This window comes from Bufo bufo, chromosome 6 (genome assembly GCF_905171765.1).
Source record: "Bufo bufo chromosome 6, aBufBuf1.1, whole genome shotgun sequence".
In the NCBI taxonomy this organism is placed as follows: Eukaryota; Metazoa; Chordata; class Amphibia; order Anura; family Bufonidae; genus Bufo; species Bufo bufo.
In genome coordinates this window covers 434,928,571-434,944,140 of record NC_053394.1, presented here as the reverse complement: position 1 = coordinate 434,944,140, position 15,570 = coordinate 434,928,571, and the positions used below count along the sequence as shown (strand labels likewise).

Below are 15,570 nucleotides of genomic sequence, written 5' to 3'. Positions count from 1 at the left end.
CCATCATTCCTCTGTGCCATCAGCTCCCCCCATGCCATTAGTCTTCTGTGCCATCAGCTCCCCCCAGTGCCATCAGTCCTCTGTGCCCTCAGCTCCCCCCAGTACCATCAGTCCTCTGTGCCATCAGCTCCCCTCTCTGTGCCATCAGCTCCCTCCATGCCATCAGTCCTCTGTGTCATCAGCCCCCCCATGCCATCAGCTCCCCCCCAGTACCATCAGCTCCCCCCAGTGCCATCAGTCTTTTGTGCCATCAGCTCCCCCTTGCCATGAGTCCTCTGTGCCCTCAGCTCCCCCCTTGCCATCAGTCCTCTGTGCCCTCAGCTCCCCCCTTGCCATCAGTCCTCTGTGCCCTCAGCTCCCCCCAGTGCCATCAGTCCTCTGTGCCCTCAGCTCCCCCCAGTGCCATCTGTCCTCTGTGCCATCAGCTGAACCCCATGCCATCAGTCCTCTGTGCCATCAGCTCCCCCCAGTGCCATCAGTCTTTTGTGCCATCAGCTCCCCCTTGCCATGAGTCCTCTGTGCCCTCAGCTCCCCCCTTGCCATCAGTCCTCTGTGCCCTCAGCTCCCCCCAGTGCCATCTGTCCTCTGTGCCATCAGCTGAACCCCATGCCATCAGTCCTCTGTGCCATCAGCTCCCCCCAGTGCCATCAGTCTTTTGTGCCATCAGCTCCCCCTTGCCATGAGTCCTCTGTGCCCTCAGCTCCCCCCTTGCCATCAGTCCTCTGTGCCCTCAGCTCCCCCCTTGCCATCAGTCCTCTGTGCCCTCAGCTCCCCCCTTGCCATTAGTCCTCTGTGCCCTCAGCTCCCCCCAGTGCCATCTGTCCTCTGTGCCATCAGCTGAACCCCATGCCATCAGTCCTCTGTGCTATCAGCTCCCCCCAGTGCCATCAGTCTTTTGTGCCATCAGCTCCCCCATGCCATGAGTCCTCTGTGCCCTCAGCTCCCCCCTTGCCATCAGTCCTTTGTGCCCTCAGCTCCCCCCTTGCCATCAGTCCTCTGTGCCCTCAGCTCCCCCCTTGCCATCAGTCCTCTGTGCCCTCAGCTCCCCCCAGTGCCATCTGTCCTCTGTGCCATCAGCTGAACCCCATGCCATCATTCCTCTGTGCCCTCAGCTCCCCCCTTGCCATCAGTCCTCTGTGCCCTCAGCTCCCCCCTTGCCATCAGTCCTCTGTGCCCTCAGCTCCCCCCAGTGCCATCATTCCTCTGTGCCCTCAGCTCCCCCCTTGCCATCAGTCCTCTGTGCCCTCAGCTCCCCCCTTGCCATCAGTCCTCTGTGCCCTCAGCTCCCCCCATGCCATCAGTTATCTGTACCAGCAGCTCCCCCCATGCCATCAGTCCTCTGTGCCCTCAGCTCCCCCTAGTGCTATCAGTCCTCTGTGCCATCAGCTCCCCCAGTACCATCAGTCCTCTGTGCCATCAGCTCCCCCCTCTGTGCCATCAGCTCCCCCCATGCCGTCAGTCCTCTGTGCCATCAGCTCCCCCCTTGCCATGAGTCCTCTGTGCCCTCAGCTCCCCCCTTGCCATCAGTCCTCTGTGGCATCATTTACTCCCGCAGTGGCACTATCTCCTGCTCCTAGCCATCAGTCCCCAGCGCCATTGAAATACTTACCTTTCCTGTAGGGGCGCCGCCAACACTCCACGGCTCTGCTTGCCTCCTCTTCGCTCGCTGCACTGGGACCTGACATCACACAGCGTCAGGTCATAGTGCGCGCTTACGTGCACTAGGTGGCGATGTGTCAGGATACAGTGCAGTGCGGGGCGGGTGACCATAGAGCTTGAGTAGTAGCAAGTGCTTCACTCACGCTCTGTGGTCACATGACACAAACGAATCCTCAATACAAAAAATTTTGCATCAAGGATTTTTCTGTTGAGTTTCTCAATTTAATCGAGTAATCATTGCAGCCCTAGAAGTGGTTAACGACAGCATCCATTGTGGTCTAGGGTGGTGAGGCGTTAATCAGTCCATCCCTTGTGACCTAAGTTGGTGAAAGAGTTAAAGAGGACCTGAGACGACAGCTTTAGTAAATACACAAATTGCCCATAAAATAATGCTGGAGCATCTTTCCTTAGAGCTCTGCAATGCGTTGTTCCTCTGTTAACACTGGCTAGGTGTTACTACTATTTACCTTGTCAAAGGGCATGGAGGAATGTAGAATTGTAAGAAAAGATGCTCCAGAATCGATACCAGCTACTGAAATTGATGCCCTAAGGATGGGCCATTAATATCTGATTGGTGGGAGTCTAACTCCCTGCACCACCGCCTATCAGTTGCTTTAAGGGGCTGTGGTGCATGTGCGGGTGCTGCAGCCTCCTAATACTTACATCGGGCTGTAGTCTGGTTCATACTCAGAATAGCATACTTTTTGTAGCATCTGCTCTGAGTATTGCAGCCTTGTCCCATTCACTTGAAAGGGAGAAACCGTAATACTTAGAACATCCCTGGTGGTCTAGGGTGGTGAGATAGACATCCCTGGAGGCGTAAGTTGGTGAATTAATGAGTAACTATGACCACTGGGATTGTCGGTTTTAGTAAATACTTTTATTCCTCGTGAAATGATTCTGGAGCATTTTTTAGTAGTTCTCTAAATAGTGTTTTTCCTCTGTTATCCCTCCAAATAAGAAAACATTGCCAACTGGGTGTTACCATTGCCCTTGTCAAAGGCTGAGACCAGAATTGTTATTTAATAAACAATACAATTATTTAATAAGATAGACATGTCATGGGCGGTGACAGGTCCTCTTTAATGGTGACACCACTAGTGGTCTAGGGTGATGAGGAGGTCAATAGGTATATCTCTGGAGGCCTAAGGTAGTCAAAGGTTTATGAAGGGATTATTAGTAATATAAATAGTTAAAAAACGTGAACCCACGCTGACTAATTGAGTATCAAACAATAATGTATTACTATAAGACACACTAAAATACACTTGCCTTTCAAGCTGTAGGGTGAGTCTTTTTTTCTTTGATTTCCTCCAAAGAGATATATAGGAACTGATCCCAAAGTTTTGGCTTCTTCTAACCTCAACGTGCGGCTCCGACCGGTAGCACGCACATGCAGGGATTATTAGTAATGTTCATAGTGGTCTAGGGGGTTGATGAGCCTAAAGTCATTAATGGTAACATGCCTAGTGGTCTAGGGTGATGAGGCGGTCAATAAGTATATCTCTGGAGGCCTTAGGTAGTCAAAGGGTTATGAAGGGATTATTAGTAATGTTCATAGTGGTCTAGGGTGGGGATGAGCCTAATGTCATTAATGGTAACATGCCTAGTGGTCTAGGGCAGTGATGGCTTACCTTGGCACTCCAGCTGTGGTAAAACTACAATTCCCAAGATGCCCCCCTTGCTTGGCTGCTCTCAGAACTTTATAGAAATAAATGGAGCATGCTGGGAGTCGTAGTTTCACCACAGCTGGAGTGCCAAGGTTAGCCCTCACTGGTCTAGGGTGTTGAGGGCTCAACAGCCATATTCCAGGCACCCTAAAGTAGGGAAATTGTTATGTAGGGCTTGCTGGAAAGATCCCTCGTGGTCTCAGGCAGTTTTTCCTCACCTGAAGTACCCTTAATGAGCTTTATTTACAGAAGTGACTTAATAATAATGAGTGCATCAAGAATTGCCACAAGACTTTCTCTATGTTAGGGGCTGAAGTAGAGAAACATTGGTGTACTGTAATTAAGGGGTTAATAACAGCATCTCTGGCAATTGAAGAGGTATTCCTATCTGGACATTTATGGCATATCAACAGGTTCGGGTCCCACCTCTGGGAATGAGATCCTATCTCCAGAAAGGGCCCTGAAGTGAATGGAGAGCAAGCTGCCCATCTGTGGCCACCCTCAGTTCATGCAAAGGGACCTCCGGATGGGACAACCTCCTCAAGGGGCGAGATAAGATCTTAATGCCCTCTTCCCTGGTGTCCAGAGGTTTACTCATCTCTTCAGCCTAAGAAATAAAGCTGAATTAGGTCAGATTCATCCTTCAGCCCTACACCAGTTATAGAGAGTATGGGGCCGGTGATATAGAGGTTTTTGAAGTTATATGCTATATAAAGTTATAGGTTTATGGCTGTATCCTAAGGCTGTTATCGCCACACCAGGACCCTCCCGCCACACGATGGGTGACTGCTAAATTGAATCTTTTTTTGTGATCAGATTACGGTGTTTTCGCCCGTGAGCAAACGGAAGATGAAAACAGAGACTTTTCCTCAGAGGTGGAGGAGTCTGTGCTGCTGATGTCAGATTCCGGGAACATCACCCTTCATGGGCTAGCCTTGTGGAGACAGCAGGTGGTGACGATGGCATGGGTCCGTCTCCTGAAGTTGAGGCACGCCATGAAAAGCATTCAAGCCATGTGAGTCCTCTGAATATCCATGTCATGAAATAGCCATATAACAGCCAGGTTCATTAGGATCACAGCCCACGTTCCTTGTTTTTTTTTACAGATTGCTTATTCTCATCATTTTTAAAGTTTTGATGATCTTTTTTACCATACGGACTTCAGAAAGGTGGCCCATCTGGAAACTCTCTCCAGACCTTTATTTTCGAGGACCGGGTCACAGGGAGCACAAGTACTACACCAGTCTTCTGGTCAATAACAACACAGGTGGGAAATGCAATGGATGAATATTTGAGAATTTGGAAATACATTCACCCTCCATATAACAGGACCCACTGTCCTCCACAGCTTGGGGTCCCTGGTTCACCTCATATAACAGGCCCCATTGTCCTACACAGCTGGGGATCCTGGCTCGCCCCATATAACAGGACCCATTGTCCTACACAGCTGGAGATCCTGGCTCGCCTCATATAACAGGACCCATTGTCCTATACAGCTTGGGGTCCCTGGCTCGCCCCATATAACAGGACCCATTGTCCTACACAGCTGGGGATCCTGGCTCGCCCCATATAACAGGACCCATTGTCCTACACAGCTGGGGATCCTGGCTCGCCCCATATAACAGGACCCATTGTCCTACACAGCTGGGGATCCTGGTTCACCTCATATAACAGGCCCCATTGTCCTACACAGCTGGGGATCCTGGCTCGCCTCATATAACTGGTCCCATTGTCCTACACAGCTGGGGATCCTGGCTCGCCCCATATAACAGGACCCATTGTTCTACACAGCTGGGGATCCTGGCTCGCCTCATATAACTGGTCCCATTGTCCTACACAGCTGGGGATCCTGGCTCGCCTCATATAACTGGTGCCATTGTCCTACACAGCTGGGGATCCTGGCTCACCTCATATAACAGGACCCATTGTCCTACACAGCTGGGGATCCTGGCTCACCTCATATAACAGGACCCATTGTTCTACACAGCTGGGGATCCTGGCTCGCCTCATATAACTGGTCCCATTGTCCTACACAGCTGGGGATACTGGCTCGCCCCATATAACAGGACCCATTGTTCTACACAGCTGGGGATCCTGGCTCGCCTCATATAACTGGTCCCATTGTCCTACACAGCTGGGGATCCTGGCTCACCTCATATAACAGGACCCATTGTTCTACACAGCTGGGGATCCTGGCTCGCCTCATATAACAGGACCCATTGTCCTACACAGCTGGGGATCCTGGCTCACCTCATATAACAGGACCCATTGTCCTACACAGCTGGGGATCCTGGCTCACCTCATATAACAGGACCCATTGTCCTATACACCTTGAGGTCTCTGGCTCCCCCCATATAACAGGACCCATCATACTACACAGCTTGGGATTCCTGGCTAGCCCCATATAACAGGTCCCATTGTCCTATACAGCTTGGGGTCCCTGGCTCGCCCCATATAACAGGACCCATTGTCCTACACAGCTGGGGATCTTGGCTCACCTCATATAACAGGACCCATTGTCCTATACAGCTTGGGTTCCTGGCTCGCCTCATATAACTGGTCCCATTGTCCTACACAGCTGGGGATCCTGACTCGCCCCATATAACAGGACCCATTGTCCTACACAGCTGGGGATCCTGGCTCGCCCCATATAACAGGACCCATTGTCCTCCACAGCTGGGGTTCCTGGCTAGCCCCATATAACAGGTCCCATTGTCCTACACAGCTGGGGATCCTGGCTCGCCCCATATAACAGGCCCCATTGTCCTATACAGCTTGGGTCCCTGGTTCACCTCATATAACAGGACCCATTGTCCTCCACAGCTGGGGTTCCTGGCTAGCCCCATATAACAGGTCCCATTGTCCTATACAGCTGGGGATCCTGGCTCGCCCCATATAACAGGCCCCATTGTCCTATACAGCTTGGGTCCCTGGTTCACCTCATATAACAGGACCCATTGTCCTACACAGCTGGGGATCCTGGCTCACCTCATATAACAGGACCCATCATACTACACAGCTTGGGATCCTGGCTCACCCCATATAACAGGACCCTTTGTCCTACATAGCCTGGGGTCATGGTTTAGACTCAAGGCATGGTGACGTACTTACAACCCACTGTATTATCTATTATAGGTGCACCCATCGAAGACTTTGTCAATGGCATAAAGGCGCAGGACGTTTCGGTGAAGGTCGTTGATGGTCCATACAACAGAAACGCTACAGGATACAACGGTGCTATCGAGCTGTCTCTGCAGGACAAGGTGATGTATCGGCAACACAGAGACTTTCCACCACCACCACCACCACCACCACCACCTCCTCATAATGTTAAGTTCTGCTCCAGTGCAACTTCGCTTATTAAAAATGATGGAGGACCACTTCTAAAATCCAATGCCTCTGTAAACAACTTAATATGGGGGTTCAGTTTCACAGAAATCACCCATCTCACTGTGTGAACGGCCATGTAAAACGCCGCATTGCACAGAGATGATGGAGCTTCAGGGTAAAAAGGCTCAAAGCCGCTCTGGAGGTGATTGGAGAAAACTGGGGGAAAAAAATAAAATTTGTTTGCAAACGATAAAGTAAAACACTGTGAAGCTCCACAACGTCTGACGTTCCGGTGTAACTTTATGCTCCTCTTTCTCCAGAGTTACCGCTTCAGGATCATTGGAAATCCGCGAGTGCAGAACGGACTGCCGGTGCTGGTGAATATTCTCAGTAACGCCTTCCTGAAGAGCTTCGGATCCACCGAGAAGATCGAGATCTCAAACAAACCCGTGTATCCTGTGAGTGCCGTCTCCAAACAGGAGAAGTAAACGGGTCCAGCGCTGTAGTAACGGTCTGCTCTACGGAAGGAGGTCGTCTGCAGCAGCGGATGAGGTTCTGAAAAGGTTTTCCTTTCTTCACCAGGAAGTTTCTGAACGGATGAGCAATTCCCTGTTCTTTCTGAGCCTAATGTACATGGCGTTCGGCTGTGGTATTGCCCCTTACATTGCCATGAGCAGTTTGGAGGATAATAAGGTGAGTGTAAGACTACCCGCACACGTCGGGCATTACGTATGGGTTCTCTTGGGGGAAAGGCAGTGTAATACAGTATCAGCAAAGTGTAGGAGGTTTCACTAATTGCATGTACTGACCTGACGTCAATACTTTATACGGTTCTTTTGTGTGGATTTCACCCTCTTCAATACAAGAATGAGATCTTTCACTATGTAACTCTGTCTGTGAAATCCTCTGTGCTGCTGGGAGGACACTGCTCCTTCCACTATGTAACTCTCATTCTGTGACCTCCACAAGATCAGCACACTCCTCTCCTGACATCCTCTGTGCTGCTGGGAGGACCCTGCTCCTTCCACTATGTAACTCTCATTCTGTGACCTCCACAAGATCAGCACACTCCTCTCCTGAAATCCTCTGTGCTGCTGGGAGGACCCTGCTCCTTCCTCTATATAACTCTCAGTCTGTGACCTCCACAAGATCAGCACACTCCTCTCCTGAAATCCTCTGTGCTGCTGGGGGGACCCTGCTCCTTCCACTATGTAACTAGGGTTGAGCGATATACCGGTATCCATGATATACCGCTATTTAAAAAAACGGTGATATGGCGATATCACCATTTCCCAATAACCGCGGTATTTAATGACATCATAGGAGCGGTCGCATGTGTTCTGACCACTTCTAAAATGTCCGCTTCCTGCCACCTGCTTACGTTCCCTGGTCACTGGCCTCTGGCTCCTGTATTACTACTAGTGTGCGGAGGGCTGGACACGGCTGCAATGCACTGGAGGGCGGGAGCTTTTTTATTTTTTTTCACTTTATATAAACCTGTCATGAACTACCAGACAAATCTGGTGCTTCACCACAGCCTCTCATCTTGCTCTGCTCCACCTCCGCAGCCTCTCGTCTTGCTCTGCTCCTCATCCGCAGCCTCTCATCTTGCTCTGCTCCACCTCCGCAGCCTCTCGTCTTGCTCTGCTCCACCTCCGCAGCCTCTCATCTTGCTCTGCTCCACCTCCGCAGCCTCTCGTCTTGCTCTGCTCCTCATCCGCAGCCTCTCATCTTGCTCTGCTCCACCTCCGCAGCCTCTCATCTTGCTCTGCTCCACCTCCGCAGCCTCTCGTCTTGCTCTGCTCCACCTCCGCAGCCTCTCATCTTGCTCTGCTCCTCCTCCACAGCCTCTCATCTTGCTCTGCTCCACCTCCGCAGCCTCTCGTCTTGCTCTGCTCCTCCTCCGCAGCCTCTCGTCTTGCTCTGCTCCACCTCCGCAGCTTCTCGTCTTGCTCTGCTCCTCCTCCGCAGCCTCTCGTCTTGCTCTGCTCCACCTCCGCAGCCTCTCGTCTTGCTCTGCTCCACCTCCGCAGCTTCTCATCTTGCTCTGCTCCTCCTCCGCAGCCTCTTGTCTTGCTCTGCTCCACCTCCGCAGCCTCTTGTCTCGCTCTGCTCCACCTCCGCAGCCTCTTGTCTCGCTCTGCTCCACCTCCGCAGCCTCTCATCTTGCTCTGCTCCTCCTCCGCAGCCTCTCATCTTGCTCTGCTCCTCCTCCGCAGCCTCTCATCTTGCTCTGTTCCACCTCCGCAGCCTCTCATCTTGCTCTGTTCCATCTCCGCAGCCTCTCATCTTGCTCTGTTCCACCTCCGCAGCCTCTCATCTTGCTCTGCTCCTCCTCCGCCGACCCCTCGCTCTGCTCCTCCTCAGCCTCGCTCTGCTCCTCCGCCTCTTGTCAGTGCAGTAGTTTGAGTGACATATGAGTAGAACTTGCTGGGACCTAACAAATAGACTTGTCTCTGACCCATGGGGCAGCTAAGCAGTAAGTGATCTTGCCGCCATCTGCTGCAACATTACCAAGACTTTGTACAAACATTAATATGTGTCACCAACACATGTGTCTTCACTCCAGTGTCACAGGTTGTCCACCTGTGATGTGATACGCATATAACTAGAGATGTCATTGTGCACATACATGACGTGTATATCTGTATATATCCTGTGTACTGGGCTCCGGTGGACTGAAGGTTCACATTGATGGTGTTTTCAGCTGCGTTGCCCTTTGTGACAGACGGCCCACTACTGACCGCTAGCATAACCCCTGGCTATGTCACTGCTCCTTCAGGTAATGACTGCAGTCACTGTCCATGGGGCTGAATTATAGGAGTAGGAGAACTTCATATTTGAAGTCAGCCTCCTCATGTAGTGTAGAGAGTGACGGCACCACAAAAGGACTCTCCCCCATACCAGTTTTCACTTCTAGTCCATGTGGAGCCCTGTCCTCTTCTTTAAAATCTCCCAAAGAAGACTTCCTCCACGAATTATCCTAATAGGATCTTACCCCAGTTACATGGATCGTAAGAGGCGTCCCTACACTACCACACATCGCCCCATACAGTTTTATGTCTTGTGCCCCAGTGCCCCATACAGTATAACGTCTCCTTGTGGCTGCCCCATACAGTATAACGTCTCCTTGTGGCTGCCCCCATACAGTATAACGTCTCCTTGTGGCTGCCCCATACAGTAAAAAATCTCCTTGTGGCTGCCCCATACAGTATAACGGCTCCTTGTGGCTGCCCCCATACAGTATAATGTCTCCTTGTGGCTGCCCCATACAGTATAACGTCTCCTTGTGGCTGCCCCATACAGTATAACGTCTCCTTGTGGCTGCCCCCCATACAGTATAACGTCTCCTTGTGGCTGCCCCATACAGTATAACGTCTCCTTGTGGCTGCCCCCATACAGTATAACGTCTCCTTGTGGCTGCCCCCCATACAGTATAACGTCTCCTTGTGGCTGCCCCCATACAGTATAACGTCTCCTTGTGGCTGCCCCCATACAGTATAACGTCTCCTTGTGGCTGCCCCCATACAGTATAACGTCTCCTTGTGGCTGCCCCATACAGTATAACGTCTCCTTGTGGCTGCCCCATACAGTAAAAAATCTCCTTGTGGCTGCCCCATACAGTATAACGGCTCCTTGTGGCTGCCCCCATACAGTATAATGTCTCCTTGTGGCTGCCCCATACAGTATAACGGCTCCTTGTGGCTGCCCCATACAGTATAACGTCTCCTTGTGGCTGCCCCATACAGTATAATGTCTCCTTGTGGCTGCCCCATACAGTATATCTCCTTGTGGCTGCCCCATACAGTATAATGTGTCCTTGTGGCTGCCCCCATACAGTATAACGTCTCCTTGTGGCTGCCCCATACAGTATAATGTCTCCTTGTGGCTGCCCCATACAGTATATCTCCTTGTGGCTGCCCCATACAGTATAATGTGTCCTTGTGGCTGCCCCCATACAGTATAACGTCTCCTTGTGGCTGCCCCCCATACAGTAAAAAATCTCCTTGTGGCTGCCCCATACAGTATAATATCTCCTTGTGGCTGCCCCCATACAGTATAATGTCTCCATGTGGCTGCCCCCCATACAGTATAACATCTCCTTGTGGCTGCCCCATACAGTATAATATCTCCTTGTGGCTGCCCCCATACAGTATAATGTCTCCATGTGGCTGCCCCCATACAGTATAACGTCTCCTTGTGGCTGCCCCCATACAGTATAACGTCTCCTTGTGGCTGCCCCCATACAGTATAACGTCTCCTTGTGGCTGCCCCCATACAGTATAACGTCTCCTTGTGGCTGCCCCCATACAGTATAACGTCTCCTTGTGGCTGCCCCCATACAGTATAACGTCTCCTTGTGGCTGCCCCATACAGTATAACGTCTCCTTGTGGCTGCCCCCATACAGTGTAACGTCTCCTTGTGGCTGCCCCCATACAGTATAATGTCTCCTTGTGGCTGCCCCCATACAGTATAACCTCTCCTTGTGGTCCCCATACAGTGTAACGTCTCCTTGTGGCTGCCCCCATACAGTATAACGTCTCCTTGTGGCTGCCCCCATACAGTATAACGTCTCCTTGTGGCTGCCCCCATACAGTGTAACGTCTCCTTGTGGCTGCCCCCATACAGTATAACGGCTCCTTGTGGCTGCCCCATACAGTATAATGTCTCCTTGTGGCTGCCCCCATACAGTATAACGTCTCCTTGTGGCTGCCCCCCATACAGTATAATGTCTCCTCGTGGCTGCCCCCATACAGTATAACGTCTCCTTGTGGCTGCCCCATACAGTATAACGTCTCTTTGTGGCTGCCCCCATACAGTATAACGTCTCCTTGTGGCTGCCCCCATACAGTAAAAAGTCTCCTTGTGGCTGCCCCATACAGTATAACGTCTCCTTGTGGCTGCCTCCATACAGTATAACGTCTCCTTGTGGCTGCCCCCCATACAGTATAACGTCTCCTTGTGGCTGCCCCATACAGTGTAACGTCTCCTTGTGGCTGCCCCATACAGTATAACGGCTCCTTGTGGCTGCCCCCATACAGTATAATGTCTCCTTGTGGCTGCCCCCATACAGTATAATGTCTCCTTGTGGCTGCCCCCATACAGTATAACGTCTCCTTGTGGCTGCCGCCATACAGTATAACGTCTCCTTGTGGCTGCCCCATACAGTATAATGTCTCCTTGTGGCTGCCCCATACAGTATAACGTCTCCTTGTGGCTGCTCCCATACAGTATAATGTCTCCTTGTGGCTGCCCCCATACAGTATAACATCTCCTTGTGGCTGCCCCCATACAGTATAACGTCTCCTTGTGGCTGCCCCATACAGTTTAACGTCTCCTTGTGGCTGCCCCCCATACAGTATAACGTCTCCTTGTGGCTGCCCCATACAGTATAACGTCTCCTTGTGGCTGCCCTCATACAGTATAACGTCTCCTTGTGGCTGCCCCCATACAGTATAACGTCTCCTTGTGGCTGCCCCCATACAGTATAACGTCTCCTTGTGGCTGCCCCATACAGTAAAAAATCTCCTTGTGGCTGCCCCATACAGTATAACGGCTCCTTGTGGCTGCCCCCATACAGTATAATGTCTCCTTGTGGCTGCCCCATACAGTATAACGGCTCCTTGTGGCTGCCCCATACAGTATAACGTCTCCTTGTGGCTGCCCCATACAGTATAATGTCTCCTTGTGGCTGCCCCATACAGTATATCTCCTTGTGGCTGCCCCATACAGTATAATGTGTCCTTGTGGCTGCCCCCATACAGTATAACGTCTCCTTGTGGCTGCCCCATACAGTAAAAAATCTCCTTGTGGCTGCCCCATACAGTATAACGTCTCCTTGTGGCTGCCCCATACAGTATAATATCTCCTTGTGGCTGCCCCCATACAGTATAATGTCTCCATGTGGCTGCCCCCCATACAGTATAACATCTCCTTGTGGCTGCCCCATACAGTATAATATCTCCTTGTGGCTGCCCCCATACAGTATAATGTCTCCATGTGGCTGCCCCCATACAGTATAACGTCTCCTTGTGGCTGCCCCCATACAGTATAACGTCTCCTTGTGGCTGCCCCCATACAGTATAACGTCTCCTTGTGGCTGCCCCCATACAGTATAACGTCTCCTTGTGGCTGCCCCCATACAGTATAACGTCTCCTTGTGGCTGCCCCCATACAGTATAACGTCTCCTTGTGGCTGCCCCCATACAGTATAACGTCTCCTTGTGGCTGCCCCCATACAGTATAACGTCTCCTTGTGGCTGCCCCCATACAGTGTAACGTCTCCTTGTGGCTGCCCCCATACAGTATAATGTCTCCTTGTGGCTGCCCCCATACAGTGTAACGTCTCCTTGTGGCTGCCCCCATACAGTATAACCTCTCCTTGTGGTCCCCATACAGTGTAACGTCTCCTTGTGGCTGCCCCCATACAGTATAACGTCTCCTTGTGGCTGCCCCCATACAGTATAACGTCTCCTTGTGGCTGCCCCCATACAGTGTAACGTCTCCTTGTGGCTGCCCCCATACAGTATAACGGCTCCTTGTGGCTGCCCCATACAGTATAATGTCTCCTTGTGGCTGCCCCCATACAGTATAACGTCTCCTTGTGGCTGCCCCCCATACAGTATAATGTCTCCTTGTGGCTGCCCCCATACAGTATAACGTCTCCTTGTGGCTGCCCCATGCAGTATAACGTCTCTTTGTGGCTGCCCCCATACAGTATAACGTCTCCTTGTGGCTGCCCCCATACAGTATAACGGCTCCTTGTGGCTGCCCCATACAGTATAATGTCTCCTTGTGGCTGCCCCCATACAGTATAACGTCTCCTTGTGGCTGCCCCCCATACAGTATAATGTCTCCTTGTGGCTGCCCCCATACAGTATAACGTCTCCTTGTGGCTGCCCCATGCAGTATAACGTCTCTTTGTGGCTGCCCCCATACAGTATAACGTCTCCTTGTGGCTGCCCCCATACAGTAAAAAGTCTCCTTGTGGCTGCCCCATACAGTATAACGTCTCCTTGTGGCTGCCTCCATACAGTATAACGTCTCCTTGTGGCTGCCCCCCATACAGTATAACGTCTCCTTGTGGCTGCCCCATACAGTGTAACGTCTCCTTGTGGCTGCCCCATACAGTATAACGGCTCCTTGTGGCTGCCCCCATACAGTATAATGTCTCCTTGTGGCTGCCCCATACAGTATAATGTCTCCTTGTGGCTGCCCCCATACAGTATAACGTCTCCTTGTGGCTGCCGCCATACAGTATAACGTCTCCTTGTGGCTGCCCCCATACAGTATAACGTCTCCTTGTGGCTGCCCCATACAGTTTAACGTCTCCTTGTGGCTGCCCCATACAGTTTAACGTCTCCTTGTGGCTGCCCCATACAGTATAATGTCTCCTTGTGGCTGCCCCCATACAGTATAACATCTCCTTGTGGCTGCCCCCATACAGTATAACGTCTCCTTGTGGCTGCCCCCATACAGTATAACGTCTCCTTGTGGCTGCCCCATACAGTATAATGTCTCCTTGTGGCTGCCCCCATACAGTATAACGTCTCCTTGTGGCTGCCCCCATACAGTATAACATCTCTATGTGGCTGCCCCCATACAGTATAACGTCTCCTTGTGGCTGCCCCCATACAGTATAACGTCTCCTCGTGGCTGCCCCATACAGTATAATGTCTCCTTGTGGCTGCCCCCATACAGTATAATGTCTCCTTGTGGCTGCCCCATACAGTATAACGTCTCCTTGTGGCCCCCATACAGTATAATGTCTCCTTGTGGCTGCCCCATACAGTATAATGTGTCCTTGTGGCTGCCCCATACAGTATAATGTCTCCTTGTGGCTGCCCCCATACAGTATAACGTCTCCTTGTGGCTGCCCCATACAGTATAATGTCTCCTTGTGGCTGCCCCCATACAGTATAACGTCTCCTTGTGGCTGCCCCATACAGTATAATGTCTCCTTGTGGCTGCCCCCATACAGTATAACGTCTCCTTGTGGCTGCCCCATACAGTATAATGTCTCCTTGTGGCTGCCCCCATACAGTATAACGTCTCCTTGTGGCTGCCCCCATACAGTATAACGTCTCCTTGTGGCTGCCCCCCATACAGTATAACGTCTCCTTGTGGCTGCCCCCATACAGTATAACGTCTCCTTGTGGCTGCCCCATACAGTATAATGTCTCCTTGTGGCTGCCCCCATACAGTATAACGTCTCCTTGTGGCTGCCCCCATACAGTATAACGTCTCCTTGTGGCTGCCCCATACAGTATAATGTCTCCTTGTGGCTGCCCCCATACAGTATAACGTCTCCTTGTGGCTGCCCCATACAGTATAATGTCTCCTTGTGGCTGCCCCCATACAGTATAACGCAGGCGTCCTCAAACTGCGGCCCTCCAGCTGTAAAACTACAACTCCCACAATGCCCTGCTGTAGGCGGATACCTGTAGGCTGTTCGGGCATGCTGGGAGTTGTAGTTTTGCAACAGCTGGAGGGCCGCAGTTTGAGGATGCCTGGTATAACGTCTTCTTGTGGCCCCAAGTGTTTTTTTTTCTTCTAAATGGGTATTTAACCCAATAAATTTCTTAATATCGTTATCGTGGGAATATTTTTGATATCGCCCAACCCTATATGTAACTCTCACCCTGTGACCTTCACAAGATCAGCACACTCCTCTCCTGAAGTACTCTGTGCTGCTGGGAGGACCCTGCTCCTTCCACTATGTAACTCTCAGCCTGTGACCTCCACAAGATCAGCACATTCCTCTCCTGAAATCCTCTGTGCTGCTGGGAGGACCCTGCTCCTTCCACTATGTAACAGTCTGTGACCTCCACAAGATCAGCACACTCCTCTCCTGAAGTACTCTGTGCTGCTGGGAGGACCCTGCTCCTTCCTTTATTTAACTCTCATCCT

At 51.3% G+C, this 15,570-nt stretch overlaps 1 protein-coding gene across 1 annotated transcript in view; it reads left to right on the top strand.

The window, feature by feature from the left end:
* LOC121005829 (ABC-type organic anion transporter ABCA8-like) overlaps positions 1 to 15,570 on the top strand; it is a 101,241-nt gene that overhangs the window by 41,620 nt on the left and 44,051 nt on the right. The window contains exons 20-24 of the mRNA XM_040438590.1: positions 4,146 to 4,344; positions 4,436 to 4,596; positions 6,465 to 6,592; positions 6,980 to 7,117; positions 7,242 to 7,352. Coding sequence (XP_040294524.1) covers positions 4,146 to 4,344; positions 4,436 to 4,596; positions 6,465 to 6,592; positions 6,980 to 7,117; positions 7,242 to 7,352 — 737 coding nt within the window. The remainder of the gene's footprint in view (positions 1 to 4,145; positions 4,345 to 4,435; positions 4,597 to 6,464; positions 6,593 to 6,979; positions 7,118 to 7,241; positions 7,353 to 15,570) is intronic.